General features: G+C 38.0%; 1 protein-coding gene across 1 annotated transcript in view; it reads right to left on the reverse strand.

Annotated features, from left to right (window-relative positions):
* GRAP (GRB2 related adaptor protein) overlaps positions 1–19978 on the reverse strand; it is a 70250-nt gene that overhangs the window by 35223 nt on the left and 15049 nt on the right. Inside the window, exons 2-4 of the mRNA XM_074281711.1 lie at positions 18369–18466; positions 12777–12889; positions 7340–7349 (exon numbers count right to left, since the gene is read on the reverse strand). Of these exons, the coding sequence (XP_074137812.1) occupies positions 7340–7349; positions 12777–12889; positions 18369–18466 (221 nt within the window). The remainder of the gene's footprint in view (positions 1–7339; positions 7350–12776; positions 12890–18368; positions 18467–19978) is intronic.

Consider the following 19978-nt stretch of genomic DNA (forward strand, 5'->3'; position numbering starts at 1 on the left):
GGTGGAGATAGTGTTGAAATTGAAACTGGAAGATCAGATTTTACTACTTGCTGCCTGCATGAATTTAGGGAAGTCATTTGACTTCTTATGGGCCTCTCTTTCCTTACCTGTAAAATTAAGAAGTTAGACTAGATGATTTCTAAGATATCTTTTATTTTCATATATTATAATTTTCCAGTCTCCCTCTGGTTCTGAGGAAATCATATGTCATGGGGGAACCTTCAAAGGAGGGGATTGTGGCAGGATCTCACTTTTTCCAAAAACCAACTTCTTTTTTCTTGAAACAAAGTCTTCCTTGTGACTTGTGAGTGATACCACCATTTTCTCAATCTCTCAGATTCCAACCAGAAATTAACTTTGACTCAGTTTCCATGACAATCCCCTACCTCTGCAGCATCTAATTAGCTGTCCAATCCTGTCAATTATTTTTTCATTATGTCTTTCACAGGCATTCTATTCCTATTGGTACCATTGTATTGTCCTGCCACACCCATCACATAGATTGTCAGAAATAGAAGGATCTTACAAAACAAAAAGTGGCAAAGAAAAGAGAAATAAAAGGACCTAGTCCTAATTATTTAACAGACAAGGAAAGGGAGTCATAGAATATCAAAGTATCTGATCCAATGGTCATGGGTTCAAGGATTCGGAATGAGAAGGGACCAGATCATCTGATGTAACAGATGAGGAAACTGAGGCACAGAGACATTAAGGATGCTCAGGATCACAACATTAAGTAGCAGGTGTAGGATTCAAATACTGAATCCATTTCAGTTGTTTTTCTCCTATACTATAACATCTTCTAGTAGTATTACAATAGCTTCCAGCCAATCCATGAGCCCTAATCAGAGATGTGCTAGTATATGCTTAACAGATAAAAAACCAGGTAGGCAGAACACTTTAAAATTTCAATTTGAATCATTAACATTTTCTTCATTATTTTCTTAATCTCGACAATCAACAAAACAATAAATTAAGTTCTGATTTGTAAGTTTTTGTAATTTCTGAGGTGTAAACACTCACCCTGAAAATTTAATCAGTCCTTCCAAGCCAGTTAATTCCAGTACTCCTCTGGCCTTGACCCATCTCCATCTGAGCTTGAATTGGTTAGCTTTGGCATCTGTGTGCTTATGGTTGGGTAGCTATATGTGTATGTCTCTATGTGCAGATTAAGACCAAATTAGATTTTGTAGGGTATAGGAGGGGGGTCAGAATATAGTTCATAATCAATTAGAGACTAATCTCCTGTCTTCTCTTCCTTTCCTTCTCCTTCTCTCCCCTTTCCTTCCCTTCTCTTCTCTTCTCTTCTCTTCTTTTCCCTTCTCTTCCCTTCCTCCCTCCTTCCCTCTTCTCTTCTCTTCTCTTCTTTTCCCTTCCCTTCCCTTCCCTTCTCTTCCCTTCCCTTCCCTTTCTTTCTCTTCTGTTCTCTTCTCTTCTTTTCCTTTCCCTTCCCTTCCCTTCCCTTCCCTTCCCTTCCCTTCCCTTCTCTTCTCTTCCCTTCCCTTCCCTTCCCTTCCCTTCCCTTCTCTTCCCTTCTCTTCTCTTCTCTTCTCTTCTCTTCTCTTCTCTTCTCTTCTCTTCTCTTCTCTTCTCTTCTCTTCTCTTCTCTTCTCTTCTCTTCTCTTCTCTTCTCTTCTCTTCTCTTCTCTTCTCTTCTCTCTTCTCTTCTCTTCTCTTCTCTTCTCTTCTCTTCTCTTCTCTTCTCTTCTCTTCTCTTCTCTTCTCCTCCTTCCTTCCCTCTTCTTTTCCCTTCTCTTCCCTTCCTCCCTCCTTCTCTCTTCTCTTCTCTTCTCTTCTCTTCTCTTCTCTTCTCCTCTCCTCTCCTCTCCTCTCCTCTCCTCTCCTCTCCTCTCCTCTCCTCTCCTCTCCTCTCCTCTCCTCTCCTCTCCTCTCCTCTCCTCTCTCTCTCTTCTCTTCTCTTCTCTTCTCTTTCTCTTCTCTTCTCTTCTCTTCTCTTCTCTTCTCTTCTTCTCTGCTCTGCTCTTCTCTGCTCTTCTCTTCTTTTCCCTTCTCTGAACTGAAACTAGTGAACTACTCACTCTTTCTTCTATCCCTCAGGAGAAACATTGTGAGCAATGGGTGCCATCTAGTGGCTCTCAGTGATCACTACATGTTGGCTCATTGAGACCCTGCATAAGTTTAGGGAGTTTGACATTGAGCTGACCTAGTATGGACTTTTGTTCCTATGGATGGAAACTCCCTAACTCCAACCACTTGGAAAAATAATTAGTGGAGAGATATATAGCCTTAAAGCAATAACAACACGTACCAATCTTCCTCTCTTACATGGAACTTATAATCTTTTAAGTTTAGCCACTTTTGTATTATTCAATCATTGCCACTTCCAACTCTTTGTGACACCTTTTGGGGTTTTCTTAGCAAAGATACTGAAGTGCTTTGCCGTTTTTTCTCCAGCTCATTTTACAGATGAGAACACTGAGGTAAACAGAGTTAAGTGATTTTTCCAAGGTCATGAAGGTATTAAGTGTCTGAAACCAGAGTGGAGTCTTGCTGATTCCAGTTCAGGCTTCTGTCTGCTACCTCACTGCTCAAAAAGCATTTTTAAACCTCTTCATACCTGTGAGGCAATTAGTCCTGGCATTATTATCTCATTTTACCTATGAGAAAACTGAGCCCAGAAAGTTGAATTGATGTGGTTGAGGTGATGCTACAGATTAATGGATCACAATCTGGTGGAATGTAAAAAGCCCTTGTTTTTTCCAATAAGAAGGCCTATATTTGAGTCCTAACTCTTCACCCTGAAAGGCTGTTTGATCCTGGACAAGCCAATTAAATTTTTTGCACCTCAATTTCTTCATCTGTCAAATAGGAATATTTCTTGCACTATTTATTTCACTGGTTTGTCATGAGAAAAGTGAATATCAATTATTCATTATTGTAGAAAAACCTAATCTTCATAGGAGGAGAGCAAAGGAAGAATTGGTCTTCTTTCTCATTCTACAACCCAAAGTCCCTAAATAGCTTTACTTCTCCTTCCTTTCTGTCCCTCCTGCTTTTTGTCAAGGAAGCAGGGATTGGACAAAGACCTTTTTCTCCCCCCCTTAAAACTAACCACTCTCTGAACCGTCCTGATTCCAGATTTTGGGCTCTCAACCTCTAGGGACTGCAGCATGAAGGAAGGCATTCTCAGCAAGGAACTGTCATCTGACATCAATCAAAGTGGAAGCCAGATTGCTAGGCAGATAGTATAGAGAAGCCCCCAGGAACCCTAAAGCTTTGTTATTGCAGGAATGTTGGAAAGGCCACGTTCTGTATGATTCCAAACACAGGTAGCAGGGAGAGCCTGACTGACCTCAAACTTACCCAGGTCAAAAGGAATCTGCCAAGGATCTCTCTCACCACTGGCAGGACCTCAGCTAAATTACTAAAATAGCTCTGAGAAACCACCACCAAATGAATCATCAGAAAACCCTGCTTTGTATGAGGTCATGCCCCTGACCAGAAATCTTTTATGGCTCTCCATTTGGTCTCTAGATACTGTCCAGAATAATCATTTCAAGATCCTTCACTCCCACCTTTCCTGATTTACTTTCCATTGCTTCCAAACCCACACTTGCCATTCAAACCAAGACAGTCCCCTTTTTGTTCTCCATCAAATACATTAAGAATCACAGAATCTAAGTTCTGAAAGGCACTTCAGAGGTCATCTTGTCCCCCTACTTCCAAAGCCTTCTTTCATCTTTTATACTTGTCTTAGTGCTACCCATCCTTCAAAACCCTGAGCAAGAATCCCTTTTGTAAAATAACTGACAAATCATTATGTAGGCTTTCCTTGAAGCTTTCCAGTGATAAGGAACTCATTACTCCTCAGTTAGCTCATTCCATTTTTGGATAGTTCTGGTTAGGAAGGTTTTCTTTGCATCAAACATATATTTGCCTATTGAGCAAATCTGTATTTTCCTATTCCTCCTTCCTTTCCCCTTAGGAACCAAGCAATTCAAGTGTAATTCCTCTTTCGTGTGACAGTCCTTCAAAGATTTGAAGACAGGCATCATGCCCTGTTTCCCAATTCTTCTGGACACTCCAGAGTTTATCAATATCCTTCAAAAAATGTGACCTTCCAGATAAGTGAACATTGTTCTAGCAGTGAGACAATTATCTCCTACTGGATACCCTACTCCTAAGTGCAGATCTAGATCACAATAGCTTTGCTTTTGGAGGGCTGTTATATCATATTATTGATTCCTGTTGAGCTAGCAGACTACTAAGTTAACTCTTGGATATCAAGAAGATTTGTTATCTGGCCATAACTTTTCCAGCTTGTGTTTGTGAAGTTGTTTTGGGGTTTTTTTTTTAACCCCAATATGAGATTTTATCTTTATCTCTATTATGTTTCATCTTATTGTATTCAGCCCAATATTCTAGCCTGTGAATTTTGTTTTGGATTCTGACTCTGTCATAAAATGTATTAGTTTTGTGTCATCTGCAAATTTAATCAGTATATCACTTGCATCTTTATTGAAATAATTAATCAGTCAATCAGTAAACATTAATTACTTGCTATGTGCCAGGCATTGTGCAAAGTTTTGAGGATACAAGAAAAAATAAAAATATGCAATCTATATTTTCAAAAAAAACCAATCAATTTAATGAGGGAGACAACACATACATACATACATACACACACAGAGAACAAGCTAAAACCAAGATAATACTGTTATTAGTTATTAAATTAAAACCTTTGATTCCAATGTTAAAAAAGCATAGGGTCAAGCACAGTTACCTAAACACTCAACTAAATATCTTCTTCCATATTGACATGTTAATTAATTATTATTAATGGACTTAATTTTTACAAATGATTATTAATTAGATCTGGTTATCCAATCAATTCAGAATTCACCTGACTATTCTATTATCCAGCACATATCTCTCCATTTTTGTTCACAAGGAGAACATGAGATTTTGTCAAATGCTTTGTTAAAAATAAGGCAGTTCATATCTACAGCATTCCCCTCACCAATCAAGATGGTTATCCTGTCAAAAAATAAAAAATAAGAGTAGGTTGTCATGACTTGTTCCTCATGAAGCCATATTATCTCTCTATAAGCACTGTTCCCTTGTCTAGATATTCATCAAATATCCCTTCAGCAATATGTAAAGAGCAGTGTTTCCATACTTTAATGTTTTGTCATAACTTTTTTTACCCCATTCTCCCCAAATCCTTAGTAGCTGAGAAAGTAAATTAGGATTGGATGAACTAACTTGTGGACATGACACAAAATATAGGAATGAGGTATGGAGAGAGAGAAAAAGAAAGGCAGAGACAAAGAGAGAAAGACAGACAGACTGACAGAGACAGAAAGAAATAAAGAGACAGAAACAGAGCGAGCGAGAGAGAGAGAGAGAGAGAGAGAGAGAGAGAAAGAGAGAAAGAGAGAGAGAGAGAGAGAGAGAGAGAGAGAGAGAGAGAGAGAGAGAGAGAGAGGAAGAGAGAGAGAGAGAGAGAGAGAGGAAGAGAGAGAGAGAGAGAGAGAGAGAGAGAGAGAGAGAGAGAGAGGAAGAGAGAGAGAGAGAGGAAGAGAGAGAGAGAGAGAGAGAGAGAGAGAGAGAGAGAGAGAGAGAGAGAGAGAGGAAAGAGAGAGAGAGAGAGAGAGAGAGAGAGGAGAGAGAGAGAGAGAGAGAGAGAGAGAGAGAGAGAGAGAGAGAGAGAGACAGAGAGAGAGAGAGACAGAGACAGAGACAGAGACAGAGACAGAGACAGAGACAGAGAGACAGAGAGAGAGACAGAGAGAGAGACAGAGAGACAGAGAGAGAGAGAACGAACACACAGGAGAACAGTCATGGAAATATGGTGGCCATAAAGAAATGTTCTATTTCTAAGCAAACAGAGTTGGGTTGAGGAATGTCCTTCTCCAATAGCCTGCAGAGTCATAAAGACATTGATACAAGCAATAGAAACTGGTGATCTATCCAGGAAATGCCTGGGAGATGAGCCTGGAAGAGAACAATGTGCTTTGGGATGCTTGCCTTATTGTGACCAATTTATTGTCATCCTGCCTGGCAAGAATATTTTTTACCTCAAACTGCAGGGTTAATTACTTCTGATGACCAAGCAGTCTGTCTCCCTTTACGTTGAGAGACAGAAGTATATATCTGCTTTCTGTCCCCCTTTTCATGATTAGTAATGCAGCAAAGAAGCAGGAAAAGATAGGAGTTCACAACCTTCCATCCTAGGGGGTGGGAAGAAATGAGGTGACTTCCTTGAGTTATAGGAGTGTTTGCTTCAAATGTATTCCTTTGATTTTACTGTTTTTACTAATCTAATTAAGTTGTTTGTTTCACTATAAACTTATGTCGGAGGAGATTTATGAACAACATTCAGGATCTAAGAGAAAACAGGGATTTTCCAGAGGAACAGAAGCATATGGACTCATTGGAAAGTTGAGCCTGGGAGTAGCAGGATCTTTTCCACCCTCCCACTTCCCACCCTCATTGCATTTGTGAAGAAGTTCCTATCATAAACACATACTAGAATTTTGGCAGGAACAAAAGTCAAACTCACTTGCTTATAATTTACACAGTCTACCTTTTTCTTCCTCTTTTTTTGGGGGGGTGGTAAGAGGGAGTTGGAACATTTGTTCTTCTTCAACCCTCCCACTTTCTCTGGGATTTTCAAAAATCACTGACAACTTTAAAAGACCTGGGAACTCTGATCAACATAATAACCAGCCACCATATCAGAGAAATCATAATGAAATATGCTCACAGAGAAGAAATAAATTCAAAATACTGACAGGGACATATTATTTTGAACGTAACCAATAAGATGATTTGTTTTGCTCGACTATAACATGTTTATAACAAGGATTGTGTTTTTATTTCTTTCTCAGTGGTTATCCTCTGAGGGAATCCAACCCTTGCCTCAGGAGGTCCATCCAGGGCAAAATGTCTAGAGTATTATAGGCTTCATGGTAGGCCAAGTGAGAGGGATGGAAGGCAGATTTTTGTTCATTTAAAATAATAAAAATTTAATTTAAAAAGAAAAATAAATTATTAAAAGTGATTCAGCCATCCCATCTGCAAGTTCTGAAATTCATGCCTGCAGCTAGAGGCTATTTCTGTCTCTGGATCATTGCTCATACTGTTTCCCCTCCTCAACCCTCCAAAAATATCCTTCCTTCCCCTCTTCAAAATCTACTCATCCTTTAAAGTATATATCAAGCTCCATATTCCCCAAGAAATCTTTCCAGGATATCCCAGTCAAATTTCACTCTTTATTCTTGGAGTCCTGCCATTATCTAGACTTCTCAGGCTGACATTTATTCTTATAGCTAAATCTCATTAGGTTTTTAAAAAATATATCTCCTATAGAGACTTATATGAAACTGATGCTGAGTGAAATGGTAGGCCCAGGAGATCATTGTTATTTCAACAACAATACTATATGATGATCAATTCTGATGGACGTGGCCATCTCCAACAATGAGAGGAAACCAAATCAGTTCCAATAAAGCAGTAATGAACTGAACCAGCTACACCCAGCGAAAGAACTCTGGGAGATGAGTGTGAACCACAACATAGAATTCCCAATCCCTCTATTTTGGGCCCGCCTGCATTTTTTATTTCCTTCACAGACTAATTGTACACTATTTCAAAGTCCGATTCTTTCTGTACAGCAAAACAACTGTTTGGACATGTATATATATATTGTATTTAACTTATACTTTAGCATATTTAACATGTATTGGCCAACCTGTCATCAGGGGTGGGGGGAAGGAGGGGAAAAATTAGAACAAAAGGTTTGGCAACTGTCAATGTTATAAAATTACCCATGCATATATCTGGTAAATAAAAACTATTAAATAATATATATATATTTCCTATGTATTATTTCTCCAGGGAAACAAACTCTAACTTCCTCAAGGGCACATGCCACCTCTTTGTCTTGTAACTCTCTCAGAAGAGAGTGGACATATATTTGCCAAAAAGACTGGGATGAAATTCCCCAGGCTCTAAGGAATCAGGAGACCAAGGTTCTAGTCCATGTTTTTGCCATGGCACCTTAGCTGAATAATCCTGTTCTCTCCTCCCCTTCCTCCTCACCCAGTTTCCTCCTCTATAAAATAAAGTGATTTCCAGGTCCCTTCCAACTAGTTGCTCAGTGATTAGAGCCCTGGGCCTTGAGTCAGAAAGATCAGATACTGTACAGATAGCTATATGACACTGAGCAAGTCACTTAACCTCTGCCTCAGTTTTTCAATATCTCATAAATGAGATATTTCTATATCAGTACAGAACTTGGCACACAGTAAGTGCTTAATTTGCCCTTCCCTTTCTACCTATAAAAATGTTATAATTCTAAGATTCCATGTTAGATTTAGAAAGGACTGGATAAGACAAATTGCATTAGACTTGGACCAAGGTGTTAGAGATAGCAGACTGCTATCATCTGTATAGGACACATGCCTGGTTGGTTATTCTCTCCGGGAAATCCAACCCTTGCTTCAGGAAGGCATCCAGGGCAAAGTGTCCAGGGTATTTATTACAGGACACATGATAAGTCAAGAATAGATTTTTTTTTCCTGTCTTCCTTAGGACTGGGGACAATCTACCCCAAAAGAACAGAGTCATGTGCTTGCTGGGACAGAGAGTTAGGGATTTGCTTAGAAAAGGGTCTGGGAGTGGTCTAGAAAAGAGAATGAAGGTAGCACAACCCCCTTCTCTAGAAACTAGCACAACCTCATGGGTGTCCTTATCAGACCAGGTTTTATTAAGGACCTGACCCTACTTTCTTGGGAATAGCCATCAGCGGAAGAAAGGGAGATTTTATAAGCAGACTTGCCCTTCTCCTCTACACCACATACACACAGAGCGATCCAATGCAGAGAAAGGAAGTGATTATTACCTCTGTTCCCATAATAGGGAAGAGTAAAGGTACTTCATGGGAAGAAAAAGAGTAATGAGGGGGCAGCTAGGTGGCACAGTAAATAGAGCACCAGCCCTGATGTCAGCAGGATCTGAGTTCAAATCTGACCTCAGGCATTTAACACTTCCTAGCTGTATGACCTTGGGCAAGTTATTTAACCCCAATTGCCTCAGCAAAAAAAAAAAATAAATAAATAAATGATGGAGGGAGGAATACTTGCAACTGGATATCTCCAATTGATTTTCCTTTTTCTGTGTCCTTGCATGATTTCAGGGACTTGGACATCCAAAATATGCAGATAGAGGTGTAAAGAGGTATCAAATTATAGATTTCAACTTGAAAGCATCTTACAGGTCCAATTCTTATGTCTATCATGAATCACTATCAAAACATCCCCGACAAGCGTCCAGAGAAGGAGAATACTAACTTCCTTTACATAGCTCCCTAAGTTTTGTAAAATGCTGCTTTCCATACAACCCAATAAGGTAGATAATGTAAATGTTATTAAACCCATTCTGCAAAAGAAACAGAGACATACATTCCCCATTGATAAATGGTCAAAGGATAGGAACAGCCCATTTTTCCGATGAAGAAAATTAAAGCCATTTTCTAGTCATAAATTGATTAGAGAAATACAAATTAAGACATCTCTTGAGTTACCATTTCATACTTCTCAGGTTGGCTCAGCTGACAGGAAAAGATAATGATAAACGTTGGAGATAATAATAAATGTGGGGGGAAATGGAAAGCTAATGCATTTTTAGTGGAGATGTGAAATAACGCAACATTGTGAAGAGCAGTTTGAAACTCTATCCCAAAAGTTTTAAAACTGCATACCCTTTGATCCAACTGTGTCCTCTACTGAATATGTATCCTAAAGAGATTATAAAAGAGGGAAAAGGGCCCACATGTGCAAAAATGTTTGTAGCAGCTCTTTTTTGTAGTGACTTATTAGGTAAGTTATATGGGGATTTTTTTTAAGAGCTATGAGTTGGTAAATTCCAAATATGAAGTTTCTGGTAGAATAAAGAATTAAAATCTTTTACAATATCTTTCACTTCTAAAATTTGTGATCCTGTGAATTCAAGATGCTAACTACAGATTCAGCATCCTTTTTCCTACTAAAAGCCTTCTTTCATTTTTAATATCTAAGAATATTATACATATTACAGTATAATCTTTCATATATCATTTCATATTCATAACATAACATTATGTATTATGTTATGTTATATTGTCATAATTTATTTTGCTTCTGGTATCCAATAATATTGATGCTACTCCTTATGTTGTTATGCTGTTATAATATATTCTATTTTTATTTCTGGTATCTAGTAATATAAATCCTACTCCTATTGAGATGTAGTGGGTTTTCTATGCCTTCTCCCTCCGAGTATTTGTACTGAAACAAATACAGCCTAGAAAAGGTAAAATTTAGTCCAAAGAAATGAAGGATTTAGTAAGGAGTGTTTAGCTGTCTAGCCCATCTATGTATCTGGCAGGGTGGCTTGAGAAGATTGGGGGAGGGGGTGTTATTTTGTCCATCTTTGTTCTTAGGGGATAACACTACACCACATCTGCCTCCCTTCTCTGAGATTCAGAGGGCTTAATACATAGACCTAGCTCCTCAAGAAGTTTAAAAACAACAACAAAAAAACCTCCCTATCCAAAAAACTATTGGGGTAGGGCACTCTTTTTCTCTAGGCACTTAGGCAGGACAGCTAGCCACATATTTCCCTCACCCTTTCTGACTCATTTACCTCATCCATAAAAACAAGATCTTTGGGCCAGATGATCTCTAAGATACCTTCCAATTCAGACATTCTGATTCAAGGAACCTCTCCCTGCTGCCATATCCTTTAAAAGCTGGGCCTCTAAACATTAAATATTTAATTCTAGAATCCCATCTGGGCTACTCCTCACCTTGTTCTGCTTGAGATCACAAGTTCATTGGGTTGAAGAGTTTCTGGCCCCTCATGTCACCAGATCCCTGTGTGAGACTATTCAAATAAAAAAGTAGAAGTGAAAAACCCAGTGGCTTGTTAAATGGATTTTTTTTTCAGGCAAGCATGAGGGTAGTAACCTGAAGAAACTGAACTTAAAGCACGGCGGTCAACAGTTCTTTCCTCATAACCACAGGTTCTTTTTTCATTCCTGGTAACGGGCCTGTGGCTATGCTCCGTTTTACAGATGTAATGTCTCATAGAGGGAAGAATAGAATCTAAGCCAGTCACTTATCAGAAGCCAAGATTGGATTATCCTGGAAGAAATTCCTTTCTTTCTCCCAAGGCAGGAACCAAAATCCAAAAAATGTGTGGTACCATATCACCCAATTTTAGATTCTATAGCTGTGAGCAAATGTGAGGGAATGCGAGCCCTTTCAACATCCTATTCTTCTGGGAAGACTCCTAGATGGCAACAAATTTCATTACTCTTCTTTTAGTCCTTCTCCAATGATACATCAGCTTTTAAGCACAGCAGCTGACCTTCCCCTCCTTAGCAATACTTAAGAGCAGACTTTTCCAGACTAGATGAAAAAGAACTTGGTAGGTACTAAAAGGCACCTTTAACCATAGCAGATCTATTAGAAAATCACAATACTGTCCATGCTGGTACCAAAAACGAAGGGATACAGGTCTGTTGTAAAGAGTCCTGGGCCAGTAAAAATAGTATTTATGTAGTGTTTTAAAGTTTCCAAAGCACTTTACAAATATTATCTCATTAATAAAAAAGGGAAAAGAACCCTTATATGCAAAAATCCCACTAAAGCCCAATTATACACATACATATACACCATACACATACATATTCATGGACATACACATGTGTGCACATGAAGCCATGATACCTTCTCTGATTTCCAAGCTTGAAGTCATCCCTTTCCTCTGAGTCTTCATAGGAACTCCCACTTTTAGAGGGGAGGCTTTCTTCTAGCATTCATGACATCTAGCTTTGTATTACAGACATTTGTGTTTATGTCTGATCTACTCCCACAATATTGTAGTTTTCTTTAAGGTCAGAAATTGTGCCTTCCAATACTGCATGTATACTAATGAAGGGGATATAGCACCCTCTAAAATCTATAAAGAAAGAAGGGGAGATTGGGGCAGATGGGGAAGCAAAGGGTTAGGGAAGAAGACAAAGGAGGAATCCTTGGGTAGGGGGAGGTTAAGTAATAGTAAGGCAAGTTATGGAGCAGAATTTAATTAAAGAGGCAGCAAGAATAGGAAAGACATGAGTGTATATGGAGTGTGTGTGTGTGTGTGTGTGTGTGTGTGTGTGTGTGTCTATATGTACATATATAAATATATCTTCTTAATTGTAGCTTTCTTGGGAGTGGGGGAGGAAATGAAAGGGGGAAAAATAATAAAGTAAATAAGGTACTCAGCAGAGAACCAAAGAACAATTTATAACAAAGTAAAGAAAAAAAGTCATTCATGAATATAATTTCTTCTACTATTACATACATTTTTTTGATCTTGGTAATTTGTTGTTATATGTTTTGAATCTTCCTTGATGTTCTGCTTGGCACATGACAATGTTCTCTTTTGTTTTACTTTATTTTGTTTTGTATTTCTTTTCTGTTTTTCTTTTTTTTCTTACTCTTTTTAAAAAATAAAATAAATTACAAATAAAAAAGAAAAATAAGTTTAAAAAAAAGAAAAAAAAGAAATTGTTCCTTCTCCTATCTTTCCCACAGAGTTGGAATGTATAACAATCATATGTCACCATTTGGATTTCCTTTTAATTCTCCTTACCTTGGTAGTACAGATTAACCCATTTGAGCTATCTCTCTCTGTAGGAGCCCCCAAAGATATCAGAGGCCCCTAAGAGTGACCAGTTTTGGAAGAGAAGATACAGACAAGAAGGCTTACTTCACAGAGACTGAAAAATTCTCCTGGGGAGCTCTCACTCTCTCGGATCAAGAAGGCTCCCAGGTGATTTTTTCTGAGTAAAATCTCTTCTGCAAACTGCCTGGAGATCCTGCCTGCAAACCACCTGTGGAAAGAAGGGCAGATAGTTGGAGTAGGTTGATGTTCCTAAAGCAACAAGTGAGAAGAAAAGAGCAAAGAACAGGAAAACTGCTCTCAATAATTTTTTTTAAACCAGGCTTTTGGAGCCCAGAATTCCTTCTAAAAAATGGTTGAGAACATAGAAGACATTGATTAAACCTCTAGAACCATGAAATATGAAAACTGGAGACAAATTTAGAGGTCATATTGGCCAAATTTAAGGTTTACAAATATAAAACTCATTTTATAAATATTATCTCATTAATATTGACTAGGGCCAATCCTCTAATTTTACAGAAGAGGAAAGAAAGCAAGATTAGTGAAAGAAAACCTTGCCTGAGATCACACAAGTCAGTGGAAGAGGCAGGACAGGACCTCTGCCTTCCTGGCTCCATCCAAGCTCTTTGGCACTGTACCATATTCCTTTACATGCCCAGCATATCTACCTTAGAGGCTGAACCTCTGACTACAGAACCAGAAGCTTTGTTCTGTGGTAAACAAAGGCAGTCAACAGAAATAGAAAGCTGGGGCCCTTAAAATCATACTAATAGGTAGTCTCTTGCCTGGCAAATGTTCATGCACATGGCTAACCTCACTGCAGATAAACAGAAAGTCCTTGGAGAGGAGAGAGTAGCTAGTACAGTGGGGGAAAGGCTGTACCCAGGAGACCTGCGTCTCTGAGATTTTTTTTTCTCATCTGTAAATTGGAGTTAATACCTCACAGGATTTTCTGATGTTGCACAAAATAATGTCTGTCTTGTGCCACATTGTTCACTGTTTTCTGCATATGATTCTTCTTCCAGATGAGACATAAGACTTTGTCTTTACTTTTTTTTTCTTTTTTACTTTTTAAAAATTTTAATAGTATTTTATTTTCCTAAATACATGCAAATATAATTTTCAGCATTCACCTTTGCAAAAACTTTTGTTCCAAATTTTTCTCTCTCCTTCCCTCCTCTCCCCTCCCTAAGACAGCAAGCAATTGATATAAGTTAAACACATCTTCATTTTGCCTCCCAGTTTTTAGTTTTGAGTACATGGGACAGACTTGATAATGTCAAGAAGAAAATGGACATTTTCCCTTTTCTACTCAGGACCAAGTCTGTGATGAGCTATTCTGTATACTTCCTCCTCCTCCTCCTCTTCCCCCATACAGCAGAGGGGAAAGTTTCAGGTTGAATCAGTCACAGATGGGAGATCCCCCTCCAGAGCTATTCTGGGACTTAAAGAGAGTCTGTTTCATGTCAACAAAAAGCTACAGTTCGGCAGATGATGCTACTACCTCCCCTTCATCTATTGGTGAGAGATTAAGATTAGGGAATATCTTCATCTCTGTGTCACCCATCCCCCAAGATAGCGGAGAAGACAAAGAGACAATGTCAGATGCTGCCAGTTTTCACTCATCCCCCAAATAGATTGGGAAACTCATCAAAATTAACACATTTTATATGAAATTTCCTGATTTGTCATAGCCAGCATCACTCCCTAGCCTAGTGACTATCAAAGATTCCTTGTTACATGTGGTGATCTAAAGCCATTCCAAAAGACTTGGGATGGGAAATGCCATCTGCATCCAGAGAGAGAACTATGGAGACTAAATGTGGATCAAAGCATAGTATTTTCACTTTTTTTGTTTGTTGGGGTTTTTTTCTTTCTCATTTGGTCTGATTTTTCTTGCACAACATTACAAATATGGAAATATTCTTTTTAAAAATTGCCCATATATATCTTAAATCTGATTGTTGTCTTGGGGAGAGGGAAAGTAAGGGAGGGAGAGAGAAAAATTCAGAACAAGCATTTACAAAAATGAATGGAAAGAAGAAGAGAGGGAGAAAAATTTGGAAAATAAAGTTTTTCAAAAGTGAATGTTGAAAACTATCTTTGGATGTATTTGGAAAAATAAAATGCATTTTACAAACAATATATTAATGATTGAAAAAAATAAATGTTGAAAGCTAACTTTACATGAATTTTGAAAAATAAAATATCATTGAAGGAAAACAAATTCCCTATTACTTACAAGATAATATGTAAAATTGCCACCTGTCCTTTAGGATCCAGGGGTTCTTTCCAATTTTATTTCTTATTAATTCCTAATACTTAGACTTTGCTGTAGCAAACCCTCTAAGATGGTTCCAGCACACCCCTGAAGAGAAAATCTTGGACCTTGGAATGTAATCTCCACCCATGGAAGAGATGAGTCAAGATGGAATAAAGATTCCCTGAAACACTGAAATGCTCTATTGGAAAAAAGGGTTGGGAAAGCTTCATTTATATTTCGTGAACATTGGGAGGAGGAAAACACCATATAGCAGTTTCTTATTTTCACTAATTTTTTGATAGCCAGTTGCTAAATTCAACAATTTCCATAATCAGATAAGAAGGTCAAATACAGTCATTGCCCTCTAAATTTAGCTATACTGGGGAAAACCTATAATGATTTCCTCTGAGTAAAGGTAGATTTGAAACTTGGTTTTTCTACGTAGATGATATGCCTGATTGTCTAGACTTAAGAAAGCAATGGAGAAAATTTTAATAAGACAGATTAAACTTAAAAGTATGTTGTGAGGGCATCCCCCACCCCCAACCTGAACTGGTTGTGAAACATTTACCAGCACTCTCCTGTTTCCATCCAAGCTCTCTCTAATCCCTGTCAGTGCTTGTACAAGGTGTGAAAGTTCTTCTTGTCTACTGATGGATTTTTTTATTACATTTTTGGTGTCTCCTAAAAAAAGATGTTGGTTTTTTTTTTTAAATATAAGATACCACTTATAAGGTTAATTCTTTGTCGAGGATATCACTGAATTAAACTCACTGGTATTTATTTCACCGATAATGTAGAATTGCTGAAGTTAAAATCTGAGCTTCTTTCCTAGACTTTTAATCCTTAAAAAGAGAGCTGGATACCATAGAGAGGAAATAGAGACAGAGCACTTCTACATTACAAAGTGGGCTTGGATCCTAGGATAAGAGGGAGGGTGATTCATACAGCCTCCCCACGGATCTTCTTAGCCCCAAAGGTAATATAAGTATCAAGAGAATAAAGAAATTCCTGGACTGGAGAGAAGAGTCCCTGCATCAAGAGAAAGCTTGAACATTAAAGAATAGACTCATGACATGGAGATTACCAACTAGACTTTGCCCTTCCCTGGTACTGAGTTAAACTTGGGAGACATGGACCCAGACTCTCTCAAACTGGGAGGTACCAATCAAATACTTCAAATCTTAAGAACTGTGTTGGCCCCTGAGAATGTGAAGCTTACCAGAAAAAAAGAGTGTTTGACTTTCAAGCAACACTGAGTATTCTCCATTTTTGTGGGGAAAGTGTCAATATTAGAATTGCTTAAGACCAGGGTACTACAGAAGGCTCCATAGAGAGATGGCTGCACATTGAAAAGGAAAGAAGAGTTTACTTGACTGTTTATGACTCAGATATGAGTCCTTTGAGCTTTTTGTTGCATTAAATGTAAGCTTGCAAATGAAGACTTGAAGACATTGCATTAGTAGAAGATATTTAGCTTACCAGACTAGTATCTCAAGGTTCAGTCCCTATCCTAAAATAAAGTCTACCTTATATCGAATATATTGTTAGCCCAAGTACTTGCTCGGGAACTTTCCTCTAGAGGACTAGACAAAAGCCAAATTCAGAAATTCAGAACACCCAGGTGTTCAAAGAAGAAAAAAATTAGTTAAAAGCCCCCAATATCGAATCCAGTTCATAAAAATCCTGAATTTCAGACCTAAGTCATGGGGTGTGTGATCTTGAGGAAATTATTTTGTATTTCTGTGCTTCCACACTTCATCTGTGAAATTAAGATAATAATAACTGCCCTACATAGGATTGCTGTGAGGAACAGATGAGGTAATATGTGTGAAAGCATTTTATAAGCTGTTAAGTATTACATAAATGCAACTTGTGACTATTATTCATTGAATTAAGTCTCTCTATATAAAATTAGCAGTTCCAACACCATGTGGCTTTCTCTAGTTGGATATATTCTGTTATCAGACCTATGGGGAAGTTCTCAGTCAGAGACAAGCGGTACTAAGGAAAATTATCTCAAGTCTGTGGACAGATAAGAAATGGCTCCCCAGACAGTGATCAGAAGAAGCCGAGGGAAGAAGGAAGGCAATGATAAAAGGGTCTAGAGATTTGTGTTGAAAGTACCTATCAGGCACAGGAAATTGTGGGTGGTAGCTTAAAATAAGCAGACAAAATGATAGAAAGGAAATCTTCCTTTTACAGTGAGCAGATGACAAAGCTTCTCTCTAATATTCAGAGTTGGGGTGAAAGGGATATTTGGGAAGTTTTTTGAGAGGTTTTTTTTATTTGTTTTTTTCTGATTCCAAGCTCAGCACTATCCATTTTGACCAGCTGTCTTGGTAAATATTTGTTGATTCAAGCAATAGAACGTCAAGCTAAAAGGGACTTTAGAGATTATCTAAACTAATGCGAAGAAATTGACACCTCAGATAAGGGAAATTACTTGCCTAAATTCCCTCAATGAATTAGGGGCAGATTAGAATTAGAATCTAGATTTTTCAACCCTGAGTCTAGTATTCCAAAATTTGACTTTGATTAGAACAAATCAAGTGCTGAATAAGAAAGCATATTAGCCTTTTATTGGATAATGAATCTGTTGCTCAATCGGCTAGACTGTAATTCCTATAAGAGTTAGCAGCAATTTTTGTGGTGGCAAAGAATTGGAAAATGAGTGGATGCCTATCAATTGGGGAATGGCTGAATAAGTTATGCCATATGAAAGTAATGGAATATTATTGTTCTATAAAAAATAATGAACAAAATGATTTTAGAAAAGTCTGGAAAGGTTTACATGAACTGATGCTGAGTGAAAAAAAGCAGAACCAGGAATACATTGTATACAGTAAAAGATTGTATGATGATCAACTATGAAAGACTTGGTTCTTCTCAGTGGTTCAGTGGTCCAAGGCAATCCCAATAAATTTTGGTTAGAAAACACCATCTGCATCCAGAAAGAGATCTATGGAAATTGAAAATAAATCAACACATGCTGTGTTCACTTTTTTTTCTGGTTTTTTTTTTCCCCTCTCACATGGTTTTCCCCTTTTGTTCTTTTTTTTTTTTTTCCTGTCCCAACATGATTCACAAAGAAATGTGTATTTAAAAAGTTAATATGTATAACCAGAAAAAAACAGTTAATAAAAAAAAATTTTTAAAGAATTGCACATGCTTAATCTATATTGGAGTATTTACTGTCTATGGGAGGGGATGGATGGAGGACAGGGAGAGAAAAATTTGGAACACAAAGTTTTGCAAAGGTGAATGTTGGAACTATCTTTGCATGTATTTGGAAAAATAAAACGCTATTAAAATAAAATAAAATGCAAAAAAAAGTAGAAGTTTGAAGCTTTGTACCATTTTACTGCTGGCCACTGTAAGAAGCCTGAGCTAGAGTGAGTCAGGAGGGCTGGGATAAACTTACGGATGAGGCTTGACTTGAATGTAATTCTTTGGGATGAAGCCTTCAGCACCATGCAGCTCCGCCTTGTACCAGTTCTGGTCATCTTCCATGTTCAGAATCTGTACATAAGAGACCGGAACCAATTTAATCCCAAAGTGAGCACATCACAAACCTGAGAGGTAGGTACTATTATTATTCCCATTTTACAGATGAAGAAACTGAAACAGACAGAAGTTATTGATTTTTCCAAGGTGACCCATCTAGTAAATCTGAGGCTAGATTTGAAGACAGGTTTTCCTGATTTTAGGTCCATGATTCCATTCACCATACCCTCTACCAGTCTCAAAATAGGAATGATTTGAATAAGTTAAAAGGAGGGAAGAATACATTGGAGCAGAGATGTAATTAGGTGCTTGAGCACCTCAGACAACTCAACTAGGATGAGAGTGGAGCATGTACTAGCCTAATTGCACCCTCAATAGGTTTCAGCTTGTGGATACTTAAGAGCTTTAGCTTGGGCCTGGAATGTGTAGGGGGGGGTGAGGCTGTTCTCGCTCCCCTGTGGTCTTCCTCTACATCTCAAGAACCTCCATGGACCTTATGTTGCTTAGCATCTCTAGGAAGAAATCTATGCTTCTAGATGCTAGCCTGAACAATTCCCTGCTAATTATAGTTTTCAATTCCAGATTTTCAAGGAATTCATAATCAAGGGGAAGAAATAGAACAATCTATCAGACAATAAGTATTTATTAAGTACCTACTCTATATCAAGTACTGTGCCAATTTCTGGGGATATTGATATGTAGAACAGGCCCTGTCTTCAAGAAGTTTGCATTCTGTAGGGGGAAATATGAAGATAGGTAGACGGGGATTTAAAGCCAGACCACTTATGTCACTACTAACTTCATTAACTACTCTGGAATTTATAGAGATCTTAAGACCACAATGAGTTTTTCTTTCTTAGACTCAATGAAATGACTTTTAAAGGTCACTCTTCCTATTATCCCCTTTTTCATTTCATTCACTCAGTTGTCTAATTCAAACTTCATAAATGTGTTAACTTTCATCATTTATACCTGAGGTATACCTGAGGTTGGAGGGGGAAGCCTCTCTCCCTTATATAGTTACACTCCAAAACTTTAGTAAAATCTGGGATCTCATCAACGTGGGAATTCCCTCCAATAATACAGATTCCAATTAATCAATCATTAAGCAGTTATTAAACACCAGCTATATACCAAACACCTGGGGATAGAAATATAAAGAATGAAACAATCTCTATCTTAATGATTCTAAATTTATCTCAGTTTACTCATCCTGTGTGACTCTCTTGTCATATCCTTCCATAAGGGTAGCACAGGAGGTCAACCCACCATACTAGCAGTTTCCTTTGGTTCCCTTCACATCCTAGGGACTGTCTACTAGCTGTCTCTCTCACTCCTATATGTGTTTTTTTTCTTTTTGTCATGTGTCATTGACAACTTCCTTTGCACCATTTCCTCCACATAATTTCTTGTTTAACTATGGGCATCAGGCCCACTCTACACTTCTCCATTGTTCTTTGGGTGGTTCTTAATGATTTTCAAACTTCAATTCTCATACAATTTTTCTTAAAATAATCTATGTACATA

This window comes from Sminthopsis crassicaudata, chromosome 1, assembly GCF_048593235.1.
Source record: "Sminthopsis crassicaudata isolate SCR6 chromosome 1, ASM4859323v1, whole genome shotgun sequence".
Taxonomy (NCBI): domain Eukaryota; kingdom Metazoa; phylum Chordata; class Mammalia; order Dasyuromorphia; family Dasyuridae; genus Sminthopsis; species Sminthopsis crassicaudata.